The sequence below is a fragment of the Dermacentor albipictus genome, chromosome 2, assembly GCF_038994185.2.
Source record: "Dermacentor albipictus isolate Rhodes 1998 colony chromosome 2, USDA_Dalb.pri_finalv2, whole genome shotgun sequence".
Lineage (NCBI taxonomy): Eukaryota > Metazoa > Arthropoda > Arachnida > Ixodida > Ixodidae > Dermacentor > Dermacentor albipictus.
This window is the reverse complement of record NC_091822.1, coordinates 74,689,935-74,707,857: the sequence shown is the minus strand read 5'-3', so window position 1 is coordinate 74,707,857 and position 17,923 is coordinate 74,689,935. Positions and strand designations below refer to the sequence as shown.

Here is a 17,923-nt window from a genome sequence, read left to right as displayed (position 1 = left end):
GAAGAAAGATTAGCAAGACACCTAATCTAGTGAGGCTGTTGCATTGTTAGCGCTCCTATCTGCACACGTCCTAGATAGGCGTTGATCCCGGGTTCAAGTTCTTTAGTTTTTTACCAGCTGCGAAGCTTTCTTTTCAAGAACAGTACGGGTTTCCTTCGCATGTTCGTGCTACGTACAGGTGGGATGAATTGCGTATGTTTCAGACCACAGCTTCGTCGTCAGGTGGGATTCATTCTTTTTTCTGGGAACGTACTCCACCTCGCGGGTTTGGGTAGAACCACACCGTCCAACGTGAAAATGTTCACCTCTACAGCGCTCGGCTGGCACGCGAGTGCGCACACAGCAGAGGGGGGGGGGAGGGGGGGGCTAGGGCGCGCGGTGTTCGGCACCCACCTGGATGTCCCGCAGGTGCACCTCGTCGGGCCTCTCCACCTCGCCCATCTTGAGGAACACCTCCTCGAGCGTCGTCATGGAGATGCCGTAGCTGCGCACGCCCGTCGTCCCCTCGGCGATGGCCTCCTCGACGGCGGCGAACAGGTTGGCGAAGTTGTACGTCGAGTCCATGGGCAGGATGAAGGCCAGCTCGGTGCCCGTCGAGCGGTACACCGTCGCGCTGGGCACGAACTGCTGCACCAGCTGGCTGATCTGGGCCTTGTCTGTCGTCTGGTCCACCACCATGCTGCACCGAAGGGAAATGATTCCGGAATAATTAAGTAAATAATTAGGCAAATAAGACTCCGCCGCCCTGCGTAGACTGCACCGGCGATGGCGCCGAATCGCGAAGTCTTCCGAAATTACGTTCGTCAAATACATCCGCGTTCTAGAGAGCAAGCCGTCGTCACTTGTCATTTGTCGGCTTTGATTGGCGGCTTTCTAATGCACGCTTTAGAAGCATGTGCTAATATGTTCATTGTTTTGTGCTAACGCTGAAAAAAGTTGCAGGACAGCTTGTGTTGCTTTCTTCCACCGAGGTGCCTGTGAGGGTGCTTTGCTCTTCGTATTAGTAAAGAATTTCTCCCGAAAAGCGAAGCGCCGGTTACCAAAGCAAATTAGTAGACAGCTATACTAACTAAGGATAGTAGTTTCATCGGCCGTATACACGCTTCTCAATATTCGGTTACTAATTAAATTAACGAACATGGTGTCACGCGCGCACAGACAAACGTGAACACATCTCGCTCGATGACCGCGGACACTCGCTGTCAAAACGCTGCCGTGAGGAAGAGCGGCAGAAGCAGCGAGCGAATTGCTCTTCTTGCTGCCTCTTGCTTCAATGCGAACTAAATTAAGCGGCGAAAACAGAGCGCACACGAAGCTATCAGCCCTCGGTGTGCCGAGACTCTTTACCCAACGCAGATCGCTTTCAAGATTAGGCTCGTGCAGCCGCGCCATATGCAGTCACCACCGGACCAGTGCAACTCTGAATAAAACATTGCTATTAAAGGTAAGTTCAAGCTCGCTCACGTGAGGTGATAGCCAATGCCGAACCGATTCTTGAGGAAGAGTGATGTCCCGGCGCACCGCAGCTTGCCCTTGCACAGGATAGCCTTCCAGTCTGCGACACAATTAAGTGACAGTTAAATGACAATTAATCCTTGTAGCTGCTCGGTAAGAAACAAAGCGCTCCTCATTTAAGCCAATAGTGTTCCTGTGCACGGTTGCATCCATCAATTCGATTTTGAGGAAACGCTGAAAAGCCACCGTAACGGACAGCTGGACGCTCAGTTTGTGACTGCATCTATCACAGAGATCTTGAATTGGGGGCCCTAGCGGCTTGAGGACCCAAGAAAATTGCAGACTGCAAGTGGGTACGCGCCGAACCCAAGACAGTCTTGGGTTCTTGCGTCCGCGTTGACCCACGAGCCAAAAATCGAAAACTAGCGTGGGTCTCCAAGCCGTCTTCGGCCTTAAAACAGCACACTTCATTCGTATACTAACAGTTATTACGTTTAGTAGATTTTATTGTTTGCCCTTTATGCTCAAAAATTCATCCCGTTAGTTTTGACTGGTAAGAAAAGCTCTCGTTTGTTTGTTTGGTTCCTTTTTTTTGCTTTCGAGCACCTTTTTATTTTACCCATTGCGGTGTCGCGAGCGCTCGACCCAATGCTGTCTGCGTTTGACCCACTTCTTAAACTCTGCTGCTCCTCTAAACGCAAAGAACAGCCTACCCGGCGCGGCGTGGGGACCGAGTTCTGGGTCCCCAATTCTAAAACCCTCTATTGACGAATACATGGTAATGCTGCTGAGTAATGGGCATCTCTAAAGCAACACACACACCGGCATTTCATATGCGCCTTGCATATAGATGCTGTCAGATGCGAAAACGTTTGTATTACAGCCTAGGACAACGGCATCGAGAAACCGAAGCTATAACAGTGGTCTATATAGGCTCGTAAGAGCCAGCGGCAGAAATTCGTGAAGTCCGCTTTCCTACGTATGTGGATTTTGTCGAGAAAGAAACGCGGTTTGTGCCGGCAAACATTTACAAATGCCACTTATTTTTATCTGTTATAAATAATAATAATTATTATTATTATTATTATTATTATTATTATTATTATTATTATTATTATTATTATTATTATTATTATTATTATTATTATTATTATTATTATTATTATTATTATAGCCGTAAGTCTCGTGGGAGCCTTGTTTCTATAAACAGCTGAAGTGCGACTCCGGAGATTCGTTATACTGATTAGGCAAGCGAGTTTTGCAGATTTCCGCGGAGCTTATTTGTTTACTCGATGTTGGTTCGCTTCAATTTGTCCAACACTTAGTTCTCGTACTGTCATCAACCATGCGTCTGGTTAGGCCTGTTAGCAGAGCGACTGGCCCGGAAAAGGGGCGGTTCTGGGTCAGATTTCCGGACCAGAACAAGTTTTTCTTCTTAAAATGTGAAATTCTAAGGAACCCGCGTAGAATTTTCCTCGCGGCCTCGCGCTGCTATCGCGTGGATGACAATGATATAAGAGCGTCCACTTTTTTCGCTACCATGTCCGCGCCGAGAGGCTAACGTGCCGGACGGTTACGCGCTCTCCGATTCGTTGGGGGTCAAATGAACGAGCGATTCAATTTAACGTTCCGGAGTTTGGCGCGACGGAATAGCAGCGCCGACGACGCGCAGCGTTTCCTCTCCGCCCTTCGCCTCGCGACACACAGCGCGCACGCACCTGCGAGGATGTCGGCCTCGTCCATGAAGTGCGTGGTGAGCACGATGACCTTGCCCTCCTTGCGTTTCTGCAGCTCGCTCCACAGGTGGCGCCGCGAGTACGGGTCCATGCCGCTGCTCGGCTCGTCGAGGAACACGATCTGCAAACGGCGCTGGCTGATCCATCTATCGACTGATTGATTGACTGATTGATTGATGATTGATTGATTGATTGATTGATTGATTGATTGATTGATTGATTGATTGATTGATTGATTGATTGAACGGTGCTGTTTAACCTGCCAAGTAATCATCGGGGTTGTGAGAAGCAACGTAGCGAGGTAGAAGGGGACGGAGGAGGGAACTACGGATTAATTTTCTTCCACCTGACGTTCTTTAACGTTAACGGAAAAGCACGGTATGTACAGGCGCCGACAAAAGTGGCATACTCCACGCAGCGGGAGCCGGAGCAACGGCACACTGCATCGCGACGCCATCTACAGGCGGCATCTGGGATCGAGACAGCCAATGGGTGCCCTTTATTATCGGCAGACATGATCCCAGATGCTGCCTGTAGATGGCGTTGCGATGCAGTTCGCCGTAAAGTCCCTTGATAATTTGAAAGTACCGCCACTCTTTGAACTCTGCCGCCGCCGCGCGACCTCCTCGCCTCCTCCTCGCCCCTTGCGTGTCCCCCCCCCCCCCCCCGCGGCAACCAGTTATGCCCCCGTTTTTCTGCACGACGATTGGTCTCCCTGCCGTTGCCCTTGGAAACGCGCGGATCTTGAGTTTTGCTGCTGTTTTTCTTTTTCGTTCGCGCCATTTTCCTCCTGAGCACGGCTGGCTCGGTGCTTTAGCTCGGCGTAGCGAACGTTGTGCGCAGTGTTTCTGGTCTATGTGCGGGCGCTATGCCGGGCTGTTGCGCATATAACTGCAGCAAGAAGCCTGAAGATGGTTATGCCGTTTTTATGATACCACAACGAAAGCGTAACGGCTTGCGTAGGAAGCAGTGGCTGCATGACATTGGCCGAAGCAACTATGTTCTGACAAAGAACAGCGTTGTTTGCGAGCTGAGGAGTCTTTCTTATAGCTCGTAGCAAAGCATCCCGTAATGCTGCATTCTTTTATCATTCTTCCGGCCTGCTCACCAGCGTTTTTGTTGCGGTTGTCCTCAGTATGCTTAATATTCTGGGGTGGCTCCATCACTTCGCACGTCGCTAACTGTTGTTATTCAGTCGGAAGCGCAGTATTATTGATTCTGCTTTGCGCCCTGAAAAAATTAGTGGCAAGTATCCCCGTAGTATTGTAGGTGATGAGCGTTCACTAGTCAAAATTGAGCTTTTTTTAAAGTTTTAAGGCGAAAGCCTTTAGATCTTTATGTTTCAAGGTCGCGTTCTAAACTGGAAATATCACGTGACCCAAGGAAGGCCAGAGGGGACCCAAAGCATGTCCACCTCTGTATGAGAGAATGATTACCCAAGTTAATTAATGAATTATTAGTGGTTGACATAAGGTGGATTAGGGAGGATTAAGGTTGGTTAGAGTGTATTAAAGAAGATTAAGGTGGATAAGAGTGCATTACGAAGGATTAAGATGCATGAATAAAGATTTAGGTGCGTGGAGGAGAATTAAGGCGGATTAAGGTGAAGTGTTGATGAAAGGGTATTAAGACCGATTGGGGTGGATTAGGGTGCATGAACAACAATCCAATCACTAATCAATCATTACTTTGGTAATCATTAATCCCCTCTTATACGCGGCTGCACATGCTTTGGTTCGCTTCCCGCCTTCCTTCGGTCACGTGATATTTTCTGTAGCTCACAACGGGACCTTGAAACAGAGGTCTAAGGCTTTCGCTTAATAAGCCACACACAAAGGGATGTGTCACAAGCAATACTAGACCAGACGCACGAAGTAAAGCATCTGATCATGTGGCAGAAAAATTGTCTGGAGTATACAACTCGCCTCAAAGCTCCCTTTAAATCAGTATACCCCGTTTATACGGCTTTAAGAAAACCCTACCTCCTCATAAACGTTGCCTCCAGCATTATCGATGCTGTTATTAGCATTTCTCAAAATTTTCAACCCCACTGGGGCGCGCAACTGGCCCAATATAACACGCCTCCATAGAATCCTGCGGCCCGTCCGCGGGAGCCCAGGAGGAATAGCGTGCCGTGCGCAGCCGGCGGGCGAGGAGAATCGAGGAGGAAAGCGCCGTGAGGAGGAGAGTGTCGCTACTTTCAAATTATCAAGGGGCTTTAGTTCGCCGTTGCTCCGGCTCCCGCTGCGTGGGGTACACCACTTTTGTCGGCGCCTGTACGAAAGTTTCTGCAGTGTGTCGGCTTACGAAATGGGGTCGCGGGCGGCTCGGCCATAAATCCCACGACCTCGCGCTCGACGGCAGAACGTCATCCGCTCCCACGTATCGACGACGCCACTGACTGCCTCCACGGTTCCAGTTATTATAGAGCGCAGCTCTTTGGCGTCCGTTCCTGGGTTTCGCGTCGTCGTTGTCGTCGGCGTTGTCGTCGGCCTCGTAACCAGCTCCGCCCCCCTTCGCTAGAGTGGGAGACGAAGGACGCGAGCCGCGAATGGCGGAGACCAATGAGAGCGGCCCCTTCAGTGACGTGCGCGCGCGATGCTGGTGTCATGCGGACCCTCCTTACGGCTCGATGCGCACTCGTGTCTGGTCTCAGCCGATCCGCTCGTTTCGTACTATCGTCTGCTCGCGCCACAGCTCTCGCCCGAGCCTGTTTGGTTCTGTTGGGTCGGTCTCGTTCGCGCTTGTTTTGGTTGTTATTGTGTGAGATTGTTTCTTAATCTGATTGTATGCGCTATGCGAATTGTATAGTACTTTCTGGAAGCCATGCGGCACCAGCGATCACACTGGAACCTTTGACGAGTCATGTATAAACGCCGGCTCGCTTGATCCGCAGATCAGATTTTCGACCATTACCGACTCTGCTACATGTCTCTCTCAAATTCTTTGCTTCAAAATATCGCGAAATGGAAACACGTATAGAGCTGCGCTCAAATTTCGCATTAGGGAGTATCGTAATCGTCGGATAATTTTTTTCTTCTATTGATCTTCGTTCTCGATATGGACGGAGAAAAGATCGTGCTTATAACGCCCGATGGCCTATACAAATTTAGAGGGATGCCCTTTAGACAAAAGTGGCCCTCCGGCCATCTTTGAGCGTAAATGGTCCACATGTATTTGCCACCTCGACGTCGTCATCATCTTCTTGACAACGTTCGACACTCACCTTGAACGTCTAGCAACTATACTTGATGTTTTTCGAAAGGCGAGGCTAAGTAAAAATGTCGTTTTGGCTGCCACCAAATTGCTATCCTGGGCCATCTCGTTGACGCTTCCGGAGTAGAGCCTGATCCCGAAAAAACTCGTGCTATCCGAGACTTTCTGGTTCCGAAGACAGCCGCAGACGTTGGGAGTTTTGTCGGGCTATGCTCGTACTTTCGTCGTTTTGTTCAAGGTTTTGCGGCAATTGCTGGACATCTCACTAATACTTTGAAGAAAGGCGCACAATACTCGTGGGGTACTTCAGAAGCCGCCACCTTCTCTCGTCTCGTCACTATTATCACCTCGCCACCCATCCTTGCCCACTTCGACCCCGACGCCTCTACAGAATTGCGTACAGACGCCAGCGGTCATGGCGTAGGTGCTGTCCTACGCCATGACCGCTGGCGCCAGCGTCAGCGTGGCCAGGATCGCGTTATTGCTTATGCAAGCCGCCTCCTATCAAAGCCGCGGAGCGCAACTATTCGAATACGGAAAGGGAATGCCTGTCTGGGTGGTCGCTAAGTTCCGCCCCTCGGGCGGAACTACGGGCGTACTTTCTCCGTAGTCACTTATCATCATGCTCTTTGCTGGCTCTCAACCCTGAAAGATCCTACAGGCTGGCTTGGTCGATGGGCATTGAAGCTGCAAGAGTTTTCATGTTCCTTGGTTTACAAGTTTGACCGTCTCCACCAAGACGCTGACATCTTGTCGACTTACCCTGCTGACGACTCTGACCACTCAAATCCTGACAGTGCTGCTTGAGTTTTCTCGATATGACAGTTACTTCATATCGCCGAGGAACAAAGTCGTGACGCCTACACCAGAGAACTCATCGACCATTTTGAACATTCTCCAACCGACGCTACTCTACGCCTCTTCGTCCTCCGCGACGGTATTCTGGATCGTCATATTCTTCATTCGAGCGGTTCTGACTTCCTACTTGTAATACCTAAACACCTCCGCTCAACCGTTCTACAAGAGCTTCACGACGCACCAGCGGCGTGTCACCTCAGCGTATCTCGAACCTACGACCGAGTACGCGGCCGTTTTTTCTTGCCGGGCCTTGCCCGTTCCGTATGACGTTACGTCGTCGCTTGTGACGTATGCCAGCGACGCAAGAAGCCATCCCAGTTCCCCACCGGTTACCTGCAGCTACTCGACATCCAGGCCGAGCCCGTCCACCGTGTCAGCGTAGACCTTCCCGGCCGCTTTCCTGAATCTACATCATGGAACAAGTGGGTTCGCCATAACTGCGCCATAACATGCGCTCTTGCGACCAGTTGCGCAACTGGTTTTGTGGACTTCCTGTTACACGATATCATTTTTACGGAAATACTCACATACTGTGGCCGTACGTCTTTGTCCAAAGTAATTGACGAAATCATGCGTGTCTGCTTTATACAGCGTAACCGAATCGAACCCTTACAGCCATGCTATCGAAATACGTTTCAGCCCACCAGCATTACCGGGACCTTGGTCTACTTCACATTACCTTTGCTTACAATTTTTCCCGTCTCGTAACTGCTGGCTATTGTCCGTTCTACCGCTTGTATTCGCGAGAACCAACGCTACTAATAGACACCGTGCTTCCGTCCACGACAGCTTCAACTAGTGATAAAGCTCGCGATGCTATCGCCCGTGTTGACCATGCTCGCCAACTTGCACGCGCTCGTCGGCAAGAGCCTAAATACAAACAGAATCACCGCTATGACCTCCGCCACCGTGACGTCAATTTTTCACCTGGCACCCGCGTGCTGCTTTGGTCACCATCTCGTAAAGCTGGCCTTTGGGAAAAACTACTCTCCTGTTACACAGGCCCATATCACGTGCTCCGCCAAGTGACCGATGTTACCAATGAAATCGTTCTAGCCACGCCCACTGCGTCCTCCCCTGTGACTACCAGTAACATTGTCCACGTCGCCAGACTCAAACCTTACTAAGAACTCTCCACGCGCCTTAGATAATTAACAACACCGGCATGGCGCCTTTGCCGCCGGGAGGAGGTGGGAGAGGGGTAGCATTACGATACCCTCGACAGATGCTCAAGGGACGAGCCGTCGCGAGAGAGACGATGAAGTGCTTGGGCTTCTGGCACAGGCGCGTGTCTGCCTGGCGGTCTGCTCCAGTGTAAATAATCTCTTGTGTCTCTGTTTTTTCACACGGTAACAATATTAATCCCAATAGCGCCAGTGAGTAATTACATAATTCAAGAGCTAACGATATATCTGTAGATGGCGCAACCGCACGCAATACTATCCGCTCACACTTTTCGCATTAAGTAATCGAGAAAAGAAAAGTGACCTAGTGAGCCAGGCTTTCGCGTTAAGCCTGCGGCCTGTTACAAGTGCACTGTGCAAGGACCGCGCCATGTCTGCACACCTTAGGGTCCCCGATGAGGGCGATGCCGACGGACAGCTTCCGCTTCTGTCCTCCACTGAGCTTGATGGCCTGCACGTCGGCTTTCTCCGCCAGGTCCAACTCCAGCAGGATGTTCTTGACCTGCGCAACAGTGGCACACATACAGCACGCGCCTATACCGTGGCTGCCCGAAAGCAGGTTTTTATAGGCCGTAAACAAAACAGTTCTTGGAACCTTGTATGCACACTTCATTCATCCGTATCCAACCTCAACTAATCTTTCGGGTGGTTTACTAATTCAAGCGTATGGGAAATTTTATGCGTTTCGGCCACAGCAGCGCGGTAATCGGGCGACATGGTTGCGAAGGTGGCGACACTGCGCTGATGCGTCCACGTCGGGTTTACGCTTTACATACATTCTACGGAGCTGCCGTTTATTGTCGCATCGCGCCGTAACATACGACGAGAAATAAGATATTTATCTTTACTGTAGCTTCTCTGTTCCCATCGATGATATAGGTTTAATACGCTACGCTGCCATACGGAGAGGAATTCGACCTGTTTCGCTCGTGGGCGCTTTCTGAAGAATGCACGGAAATAGTCAAGGGTAAAACGGACGCGGACCTAGAACATTAAAAGAAAAGGAAACCAAGGCGTTTCGGCTCCCATACGGGGGTCCTGTCCACAATGAAAAACTTGTGAACAAGGCCCCCGTATGGGAGCCTAATCATCTTGGTTTCTTTTTCGTTTGATGTTTTCGGTCAGCGGCAGTTTTACCCTTGACTATGAGCAACTCCGACCAGACAAGTTTTCGTCAAACTCTTGATTTCTATGCACAAAAATGTGGCTTGGCGCAGGCGTATACTTGTCCTTTACGCAAACCGTCAGCGTCTGCGTAAGCGGGCTGAGGCATGTCGAACACTCCGCGACAAGATTTTTTACCGTTGAGTTATCGTGGAAGCATTTCTTGCGAATCCTATAAGATGCCCTGACCGTATGTAGTATGTAGTATATTGACCGTATGTATGTACTGACCGTATATTGTATATTGATGCCACCTATGTCTGACCGTGATTTGTTTGACAAGGCGAAGCCTTCAAAGCTGATTAAATTCCGCGAAACTCTGCAAGGTAGATGGGTTTAATTAAGTAAATCCAGTGATCCACCCGGAACTGCAGCCAGACTTACTGTCACGCTGTAGTGGCGGCGAAGAACAATTCAACGCCAAAGCTGAATCAATACAAAGGGAACCTACGCACGAGTTTCTGAGAAACACGGCTCCGCAGTTGAAGAAATATTCGCTAAGGTCTGGGAATCGAACCTGATACCTGGTATGCCTATGCTCGGGGTTCCTGCGTTGTCAATCGCTAGTTGACTGGCCCCGCGCTAGTTTCCTGGTTAGCTCAGGTAGTGGAGTGGCCGCCACAGATAGGCATCGGCCAATGGCTCGATACCTGGGCGGTTCTTTTTTTCTTAATTATTTTCAACTGCGAAGCTTCCTTTCTGAGGAAACCGCACGTGCTTCTTTCGTAGATTCGTGCGAGCGAGCGGTGGGTTTCTCTCTTACAAAAACCCTAAAATTTTGGGCCACGTGCAGAGACGTGCCTCGAGGTTGATGCTGGTTGCCGGGACGCCCTTCATGCGAGCGAAGAAGCGCAGGTGCTGGCGGGCCGTGAGCGTGTCGAACAGGATGTCCTCCTGGAGGCAGACGCCCAGCATGGATCGGATCTGGGCCACGTCCTCGGGCCGGTCGGTGTGCAGGTCGTAGATGCGCGCCGAGCCCGCACTGGGCTTGAGCGTGCCCACCAGCATGTTGAGCAGCGTGCTCTTGCCGGCGCCGTTGTGACCCAGCAGCGCGGCGATCTGCCCCTCGTGCATGGTCAGGCTCACGCCGTCCACGGCCACAATGGGGCCCTTGCGCCACGAGGTGAACACCTTGCGGAGGCCCTGCACCCTGCGTTGTGAGGAAGCGGGCAGCAAGCGTCACGCGCAGAGGTCGATGACCTCTAAATGCAGTGCAACGAATGCACTGGCGTCATTTGCTGCATTGTCAACAACTGCATAGGGATTTCATTGGGTCCTGCGACGGTGTTAAGAAAATTTTCTTCTGCTTTTTTTTTGAGTAAAAGCTTTTTTTTTGTGGTAAGTTTTGATCTCCCGGACTTCTCTGTTGATGCTGGATCTGTGAGTCTGAACTATGCTTTCTTTTGTGCCAAAGTTATCCTTAGTAACGTCTCTGATATACCACAGCGCATCGTCTCCTTCAAAGATGTTACCGTCTTCATCCCTTATTCGTATTAGGGGACATTGGACTAGCGCGTAAAAAAGGACACCGACAGGAACATGAAAAAGAGACACCGAACGCTAGGTTTTCATGTTCCTGTCCATGTCCTTTTTTTACGCGCTAGTGCAAATGTCCCATTATACGAATAACCATGAACTAGCCCATCATCATCATCATCATCATCATCATCATCATCATCATCATCATCATCATCATCATGGCTAGGCCCACTGCAGGGCAAAGGCCTCTCCCATGCTTCTGCAACTACCCCGGTCATGTACTAATTGTGGCCATGTTGTCCCTGCAAACTTCTTAATCTCATCCGCCCAGCTAACTTTCTGCCGCCCCCTGCTACGCTTCCCTTCCCTTGGAATTTAGTCCGTAACCCTTAATGACCATCGGTTATCTTCTCTCCTCATTACATGTCCTCCCCATGCCCATTTCTTTTTCTTGATTTCAACTAAGATGTCATTAACTCGCGTTTGTTCCCTCACCCCATCTGCTCTTATCCCTTAACGTTACACCCATCATTCTTATTTCCATAGCTCGTTGCGTCGTCCTCAATTTAGGTAGAACCCTTTTCGTAAGCCTCCAGGTTTCTGCCCCGTAGGTGAGTACTGGTAAGACACAGCTGTTATATACTTTTCTCTTGAGAGAGATTGGTAACCTGCTGTTCATGATCTGAGAATGCCTGCCAAACGCACCCCAGCCCATTCTTATTCTTCTGATTATTTCAGTCTCATGATCCGGATCCGCAGTCACTACCTGTCCTAAGTAGATGTATTCCCTTACCACTTCCAGTGCCTCACTACCTATCGTAAACTGCTGTTCTCTTCCGAGACTGTTAAACATTACTTTAGTTTCCTGCAGATTAATTTTTAGACCCACCCTTCTGCTTTGCCTCTCCAGGTGAGTGAGCATGCATTGCAATTGGTCCCCTGAATTACTAAGCAAGGCAATATCATCAGCGAATCGCAAGTTACTAAGGTATTCGCCATTAACTCTCATCCCCAATTCCTCCCAATCCAGGTCTCTGAATACCTCCTGTAAACACGCTGTGAATAGCATTGCACAGATCGTATCTCCCTGCCTGACGCCTTTCTTTATTGGGATTTTGTTGCTTGCTTTGTGAGGGACTGCGGTGGCTGTGGAGCCGCTACAGATATCTTTTAGTATTTTTACATACGGTTCGTCCACACCCTGATTCCGCAATGCCTCCATAACTGCTGAGGTTTCGACTGAATCAAACGCTTTCTCGTAATCGATGAAAGCTATATATAAGGGTTGGTTATACTCCACGCATTTCTCTATCACCTGATTGATAGTGTGGATATGGTCTGTTGTTAAGTAGCCTTTACGGAATAATGCCTGGTCCTTTGGCTGACGGGCAGGATTCCGTAAACACTAGAATAAAAGCCCCTTAAAACTTCGTAAAGTAGCAACACACCTTCCTCCGCCTTCACTCCTTTTCGTTTCTCCTCTCTTTCACGCTCCCTCCTCGACCGTGGCGCCACCTACACTGCTCGAGCGTAGCAATGGCGTCAACATGCGCTCCTCGCCACTCCGTAAGTGGTTCTCATGCAAAAAATGGCGCTGAAGCAAGGCGCGAGGACCCACGTGATGCTATTAGGCCAATAGCAACGCGGCGGTGGCCTCGGCCAGAACGCGCGAGGAGGAAGCGGCATTCTTCAAAGCCTGGCACTACTTTACGAAGTTTAAGGCGCTTTTACGCTAGAAAAAGTTGGCAGCGACATCTTGTGGCGCTTTGTCTAACTACAGTGTGCCTGAAAAATCTTGCGTTGCGCGAGCGTCCTCGTATCAAATGAGCGCACGTTAACGATGGTTCCGCTGCCAACTCTTGGCACTGCGGCGTTGTCTGTACTCTAGTTAATTTGAGCCTCGCAAGACGTCACTACCGGCGCGTCACTACTGCCGCACACGCTTCTCGGGTAGCCCGCGGTATTCCGTAAGCGGTAACAGGTGGACGAGGTAATTAGCTCTCTGTTAACGCCAGCTGAGCCCGCCACAAGAGCCGCAAGTTGTCCTTCGCACCTCTTCTCCGCTGTACTCTCTGTTTGCGCTGCTTCGCCTTCCCAAACATGGACACATTGCACCGCTCGAGTTCTACTCCGTCTCGGAAACTGTGTACGCGCATCGCGGCGCGATGACACCCCGGCTAAAAAAAAAAAGAGAACATTGTTTGCTCACTTGATGGCCTCCCTGCCGAGCAGCTCCGCCGGCCGGTCCTCGACGTCGGGGCAGGGCGTGTTCTCCGGCTTGACCAGGTCGTCCGGCTCGGTCGACTTGCCGCCTCGGCCAAAGCACAGCCAGCGGAAGATGAACCACGGGCTGCGATGCTGGCCGAACTCGCCTGCGAAGGATAGTCGAGGGCCGTGTCGTGCGTTCAAACGCGACGGCCTGTTCGCGGAGGAAACGTTAATGAACGCCCTACGGAGGTGCTACAGCTACCGTGTAATTCTGCATACGACAAGCAGAAAAACACCCAATTAGGAACGGTGTCATGCAGGAAGACGCAATCTCTTCATCGCTAGCTCATCTGGTGTTTTGAAACGGCGTTCCAAATGTTAGATTGAAAAGATTACGTGCGAGAAAAAAGCGAGAACACTGGCTGGGATTGTATCGGCAATCCCTGCGTCGTGAAGATGACATCTTACCGTTCAGAAACGGTGAAGATGACTTACAAGTAATCATCAAAGGCCTTTAAAGGGTAAAGTTTACGGGAATGGAATGGAAATACATTTAGGTAATGCTTATTGCCGTGGCAAGGTGGCAGTACGTGACAGAGAATCAGTTCCTTGAAACTGTGCAGCAGCGCGTTTATCCAGGTCAAGTACCCATACCGGGAGTCGTATTGTAAGGAGGACATTTTGAGACGGATAAAAATGAATTGGAGCACTCATGACAGTGAGCATCGAGTAATAAACGCCTATTTACCTATATGCTTGAAAAGGAAGGTATGCAAACCATGGCAGTAGAAAATTGCAAGGCCCAAACTTGCAGCATAACAAAGAAACTTGTAAAGAAGCTAAGGATCGCACAATGAGCGATAAAAGAAGAGTAAAAGAAATTAGCTGATATTATATAGTTAAATGAATGTGCTGTTGGGCAGGCTACGTAATGCGTAGGGTGAATAACGGTCCGTCAATTATTAGAGCAACAGAATGAGTGCCAATAGAAGGAAACAGAAGACGGCACAGGATTAAGCGGTGCGACGAAATTAGAACATTTGCAAGCTTAGTAAGACGGAGCTGGTTGACGCAAGAGACAGGGCGTGACTTGAGATGGATAGCAGATACTTTCGCTCTGCTGTGAACGTAAAATACCGTTTTTGCTCGCAAATAACGCGAACCCGAACATAACGCGAGGGGGTACATTTCGCAACTAAGAAGAAAACAAAGAATACGTACATTACGATTATAACGCGAAGTGAATACCGCAAATAAACGGGAACGAATGCATAAGTGCGGATGCTCAAACATGAGAAAGACGTGTTCAAGTTGGTGCGTCCGAACACTGCTCTTTACGTGGTGGTAATTGCGGTGGTGCGTATAGTTTTTTTTTAAAGCTCACTGCACTTTTAAGCTGCATAAAAATAGAGAACAAAGGAAAACACGGTATATTTCTGTCGCGAACCTGAATATCACGCGAGGTGCGTGAGGAAAAAAAAAACGCGTTATATTTGCGCAAATACGGTAAGTTGTCGATGACGAAAGTGATGATGAATTTCGGAGGACTTGAAGCGTTAAACGCAAAGCGAAATAAATATGGACGAAAAAAACGCAATGTTAGCGAGTCATATTTTGCGTGTGTGAGGAAGAATATGAGCGACCATTCCAGCGTCGTCGCCGACCGCTAGTTCGGAGCGTATGCCCGCGACCTCCCCGAGATGGCGCCGCGCAGTCGCAGAGTCTAAATTTCCCGGCTGTTGTTTTGAAAAAGTGATAAGCCTATGTGACGGATGGAATGAATATAAGCGCACGTATACGCGATGTTTTTTTTTTTTTCAGTGAAGCATCATTCGAATCCAGTGCTCCTCGGTGACTCCACATCGTCGCGATACGTCACAGGTAATACGCGCTTCAAATTATCCCGAATGAAATCAGAGCCGCTTTTTTGTTTCGCGCCTTTCGCATGCAAACAGTGGCATGTAGTTGCGACTATGCCCACTGTTTGTGCTTTTTCTTGCCCAAAGTACGTCTATTTTATTTTTCTTTGGGAATACCTTACGGGACGCCGTTGGGTTGTCGAATAAGAGATGCATCATAATCGTAGAAGGGATTTCCGTGTGGTCAAAGCAAAGCAAAACGTATTAGTGCAAGTGCAGAATAAACGAAATGCAATAGAACGGACGTTAAAATCTAACCGGTGCGAGGAGAAAACGTGGAAGAGAAGTAAATACAGATCAGTCAGGCGAAACAGAAGAAAAAGAAATGTGTACAGCCACATGATCACAAGAAGTGTTGAAATACAATGGCTTAATATGACAGCTTCGAGAGTTCTACGTAAATCGGCTAGGCACCTTAACAGAACTGCGATGGATTTGAGAAGGCCTTGTAGTCTACCTCAGACACTGTGTGGTCCCAATCGCAAAATATTTCGAACCCTGCACTGCACTTCGAACTGTAAAGGTGACTTTTCCGCAGAAAGGCCCTGCGTGCAGTATTGCACCCTCTACAGGGTTCGCTGTTTCTGTCGCTAATATGCGCGAACCATCTGTTACAACAAAGCTCAGACGATAGTCATCCTTGTGCGTGGTCGTCTTGCGCGCGATGCTACAGCCGCGCTTTACTGTTCGAATTTAGCTGATACGAACCCGCCGGTTCTTAACAAAGGCGCTCGCTTCTCGCACGAAAGCCCCTGCTGCTTCGTCTGTCGTGTTAATGATGAATGGAACGGACGCGTGTCGCTCACGGATCTCTCCAGTTTGAGCAAAGAACCTCCTTGCAATCATCAAGCACGGGTCTCTCTCTCACCTGGCACGATGGCGTCGAAGTAGTAGGCGAGGAATCCGTACACGAACACGTCCACGCTGAGCATGATAATGGCGCTGCCGACGGAGAAGTTGTCCTCGAACAGGTCGCTCCAGTGCATGCCGCCCCTGACGTCCATCTGGCTCACCTTTTCCACGCCCAGCGTGAAGGCGGCGGGCGACAGCAGCGACACCGCGTAGAAGACCCACGTGGGCACGCGGTTCTTGAGGAACACGGCGAGCATGTACAAGAAGCTGAAGACGAGCATCAGCAGGCCCACCACGGAGCCGGCCACCTTGGACTTGTTGAAGAAGGGCGTCGTCATGAAGCTGAACATGACGATGGTCAGTCCGTAGAGCAGCGCCAGCACGAACACGATGGAGATGTCCGTGTTGGGCAGGATGTGCAGCACGTACACCATGAGGGTCATGATGGCCGCCACGTTGGCCACCACGACGGCCTCGACCAGGGCCCAGGCGGTCCAGTAGGCGGACGGCATCATGCCCATCATGAGCATGCCCTCCTTGATCTTGCGCTCCTTCTCGAGCACGATGTTGACGCACAGCACGGACACGAAGGGCGAGAAAGCCAGCGTCAGGTAGAGCGGCACCAGGGTGCGCCACGTGGTGCCGGGGTCCACGTAGGCCGGCTTGGGCAGCAGCCGCACCACCACCTCGGGCAGCCGCACGGTACTGTTGGTCCACAGCTGGCAAAGGACGGGGAAGACTGCCGTCAAGTGAGGCAGCTTGGTCGTGCCGAATTTGCAACTACCGAGGTCTCGCACGTGCTACGTCGGGGTGGCGAACTTGCGGAAACATTAAGCGTGAACCTTTATTTTTTTTATTTTTTCATTTGGGAGGGTTCCAGTGTCTGCAGTTTTCGAAATGGGAGATATTCGAGGTGCTGCGTGGTTGGCCGCAATAGTCGATGTCGACGGTGAGTCATCTTTCTCTTAAGGTTCTCAAAGGGAAGCGCATATCAACTGGACCATGTTTCCGCATACGATACACCTTCGTTACAGAAGGCGCCGTGCACGAAGGCGCACGTTAAAATAAGACACAACCGATCCGCGGTAATTCGGCATCCTCCTCTACGACGTCTCTCCCAGAGCAGGTACCAGTTGGGAGATGTTAACATCAATCAATCAATCAATCAATCAATCAATCAATCAATCAATCAATCAATCAATCAATCAATCGATCGATCGATCGATCGATCGATCAATCAATCAATCAAAACTTTCGGGACAACGCGTACGTCTACGCTGTTGAATGTTTTACTCAGGAGCAGACCCTCCATAAGTAGACGAAAAAGGTCCACTTGAAAAATTCGGGCACAACTCATTGAGGACGATTCTGCAAGTATGACAGTAGCATTCTTCTGTGACGAAAATGAATTCTGAAAAATTCTAAGGCTTTTTTTTTATTGAAGAGCGCCGTGAACGAGATTAGGCCCACATTTTCAGGCTGAGCTAACTTTGGAACCTGCCCTCATTCTGAAACTGCTCTACGTCTGGGATCCGCCCAGGAGAAAAGATAGATAGCTAGCCAAAAAAAAAAGAGACTTGTCTGACAACCTCGAGAAAGCTATTCGCAATAACAGACCGCCTCCCAACTGAGCATCGAGAACACGTGCGGCATTGCTGTGCTCGCATCCCATCGATACGTTGCCAGGCCTATTCGTTCGTGTACCCTTACTCACCCTGATGAATGTGTAGTCGACGGCCGCCTGTAGAACGCTGAATCCGCTCGAGTAGTAGGCCCCGGCAGGGCACAGCGTCGTGTCAGACGAGTGCACGAAGTGTTTTATCCGGCACATCTCTGCCATTGGGGAGGAAGA

The 17,923-nt window shown here is 50.0% G+C and overlaps 1 protein-coding gene across 2 annotated transcripts in view; it reads right to left on the bottom strand.

Moving 5' to 3' along the window:
• Positions 1–17,923, bottom strand: part of LOC135913121 (cholesterol transporter ABCA5-like) — a 99,168-nt gene that overhangs the window by 28,635 nt on the left and 52,610 nt on the right. For both annotated transcript variants that reach the window (XM_065445804.2, XM_065445805.2), the window contains exons 6-13: positions 17,786–17,904; positions 16,088–16,790; positions 13,302–13,464; positions 10,415–10,763; positions 8,832–8,951; positions 3,174–3,312; positions 1,465–1,555; positions 394–679 (exon numbers count right to left, since the gene is read on the bottom strand). In XM_065445804.2, coding sequence (XP_065301876.1) covers positions 394–679; positions 1,465–1,555; positions 3,174–3,312; positions 8,832–8,951; positions 10,415–10,763; positions 13,302–13,464; positions 16,088–16,790; positions 17,786–17,904 — 1,970 coding nt within the window. The remainder of the gene's footprint in view (positions 1–393; positions 680–1,464; positions 1,556–3,173; positions 3,313–8,831; positions 8,952–10,414; positions 10,764–13,301; positions 13,465–16,087; positions 16,791–17,785; positions 17,905–17,923) is intronic.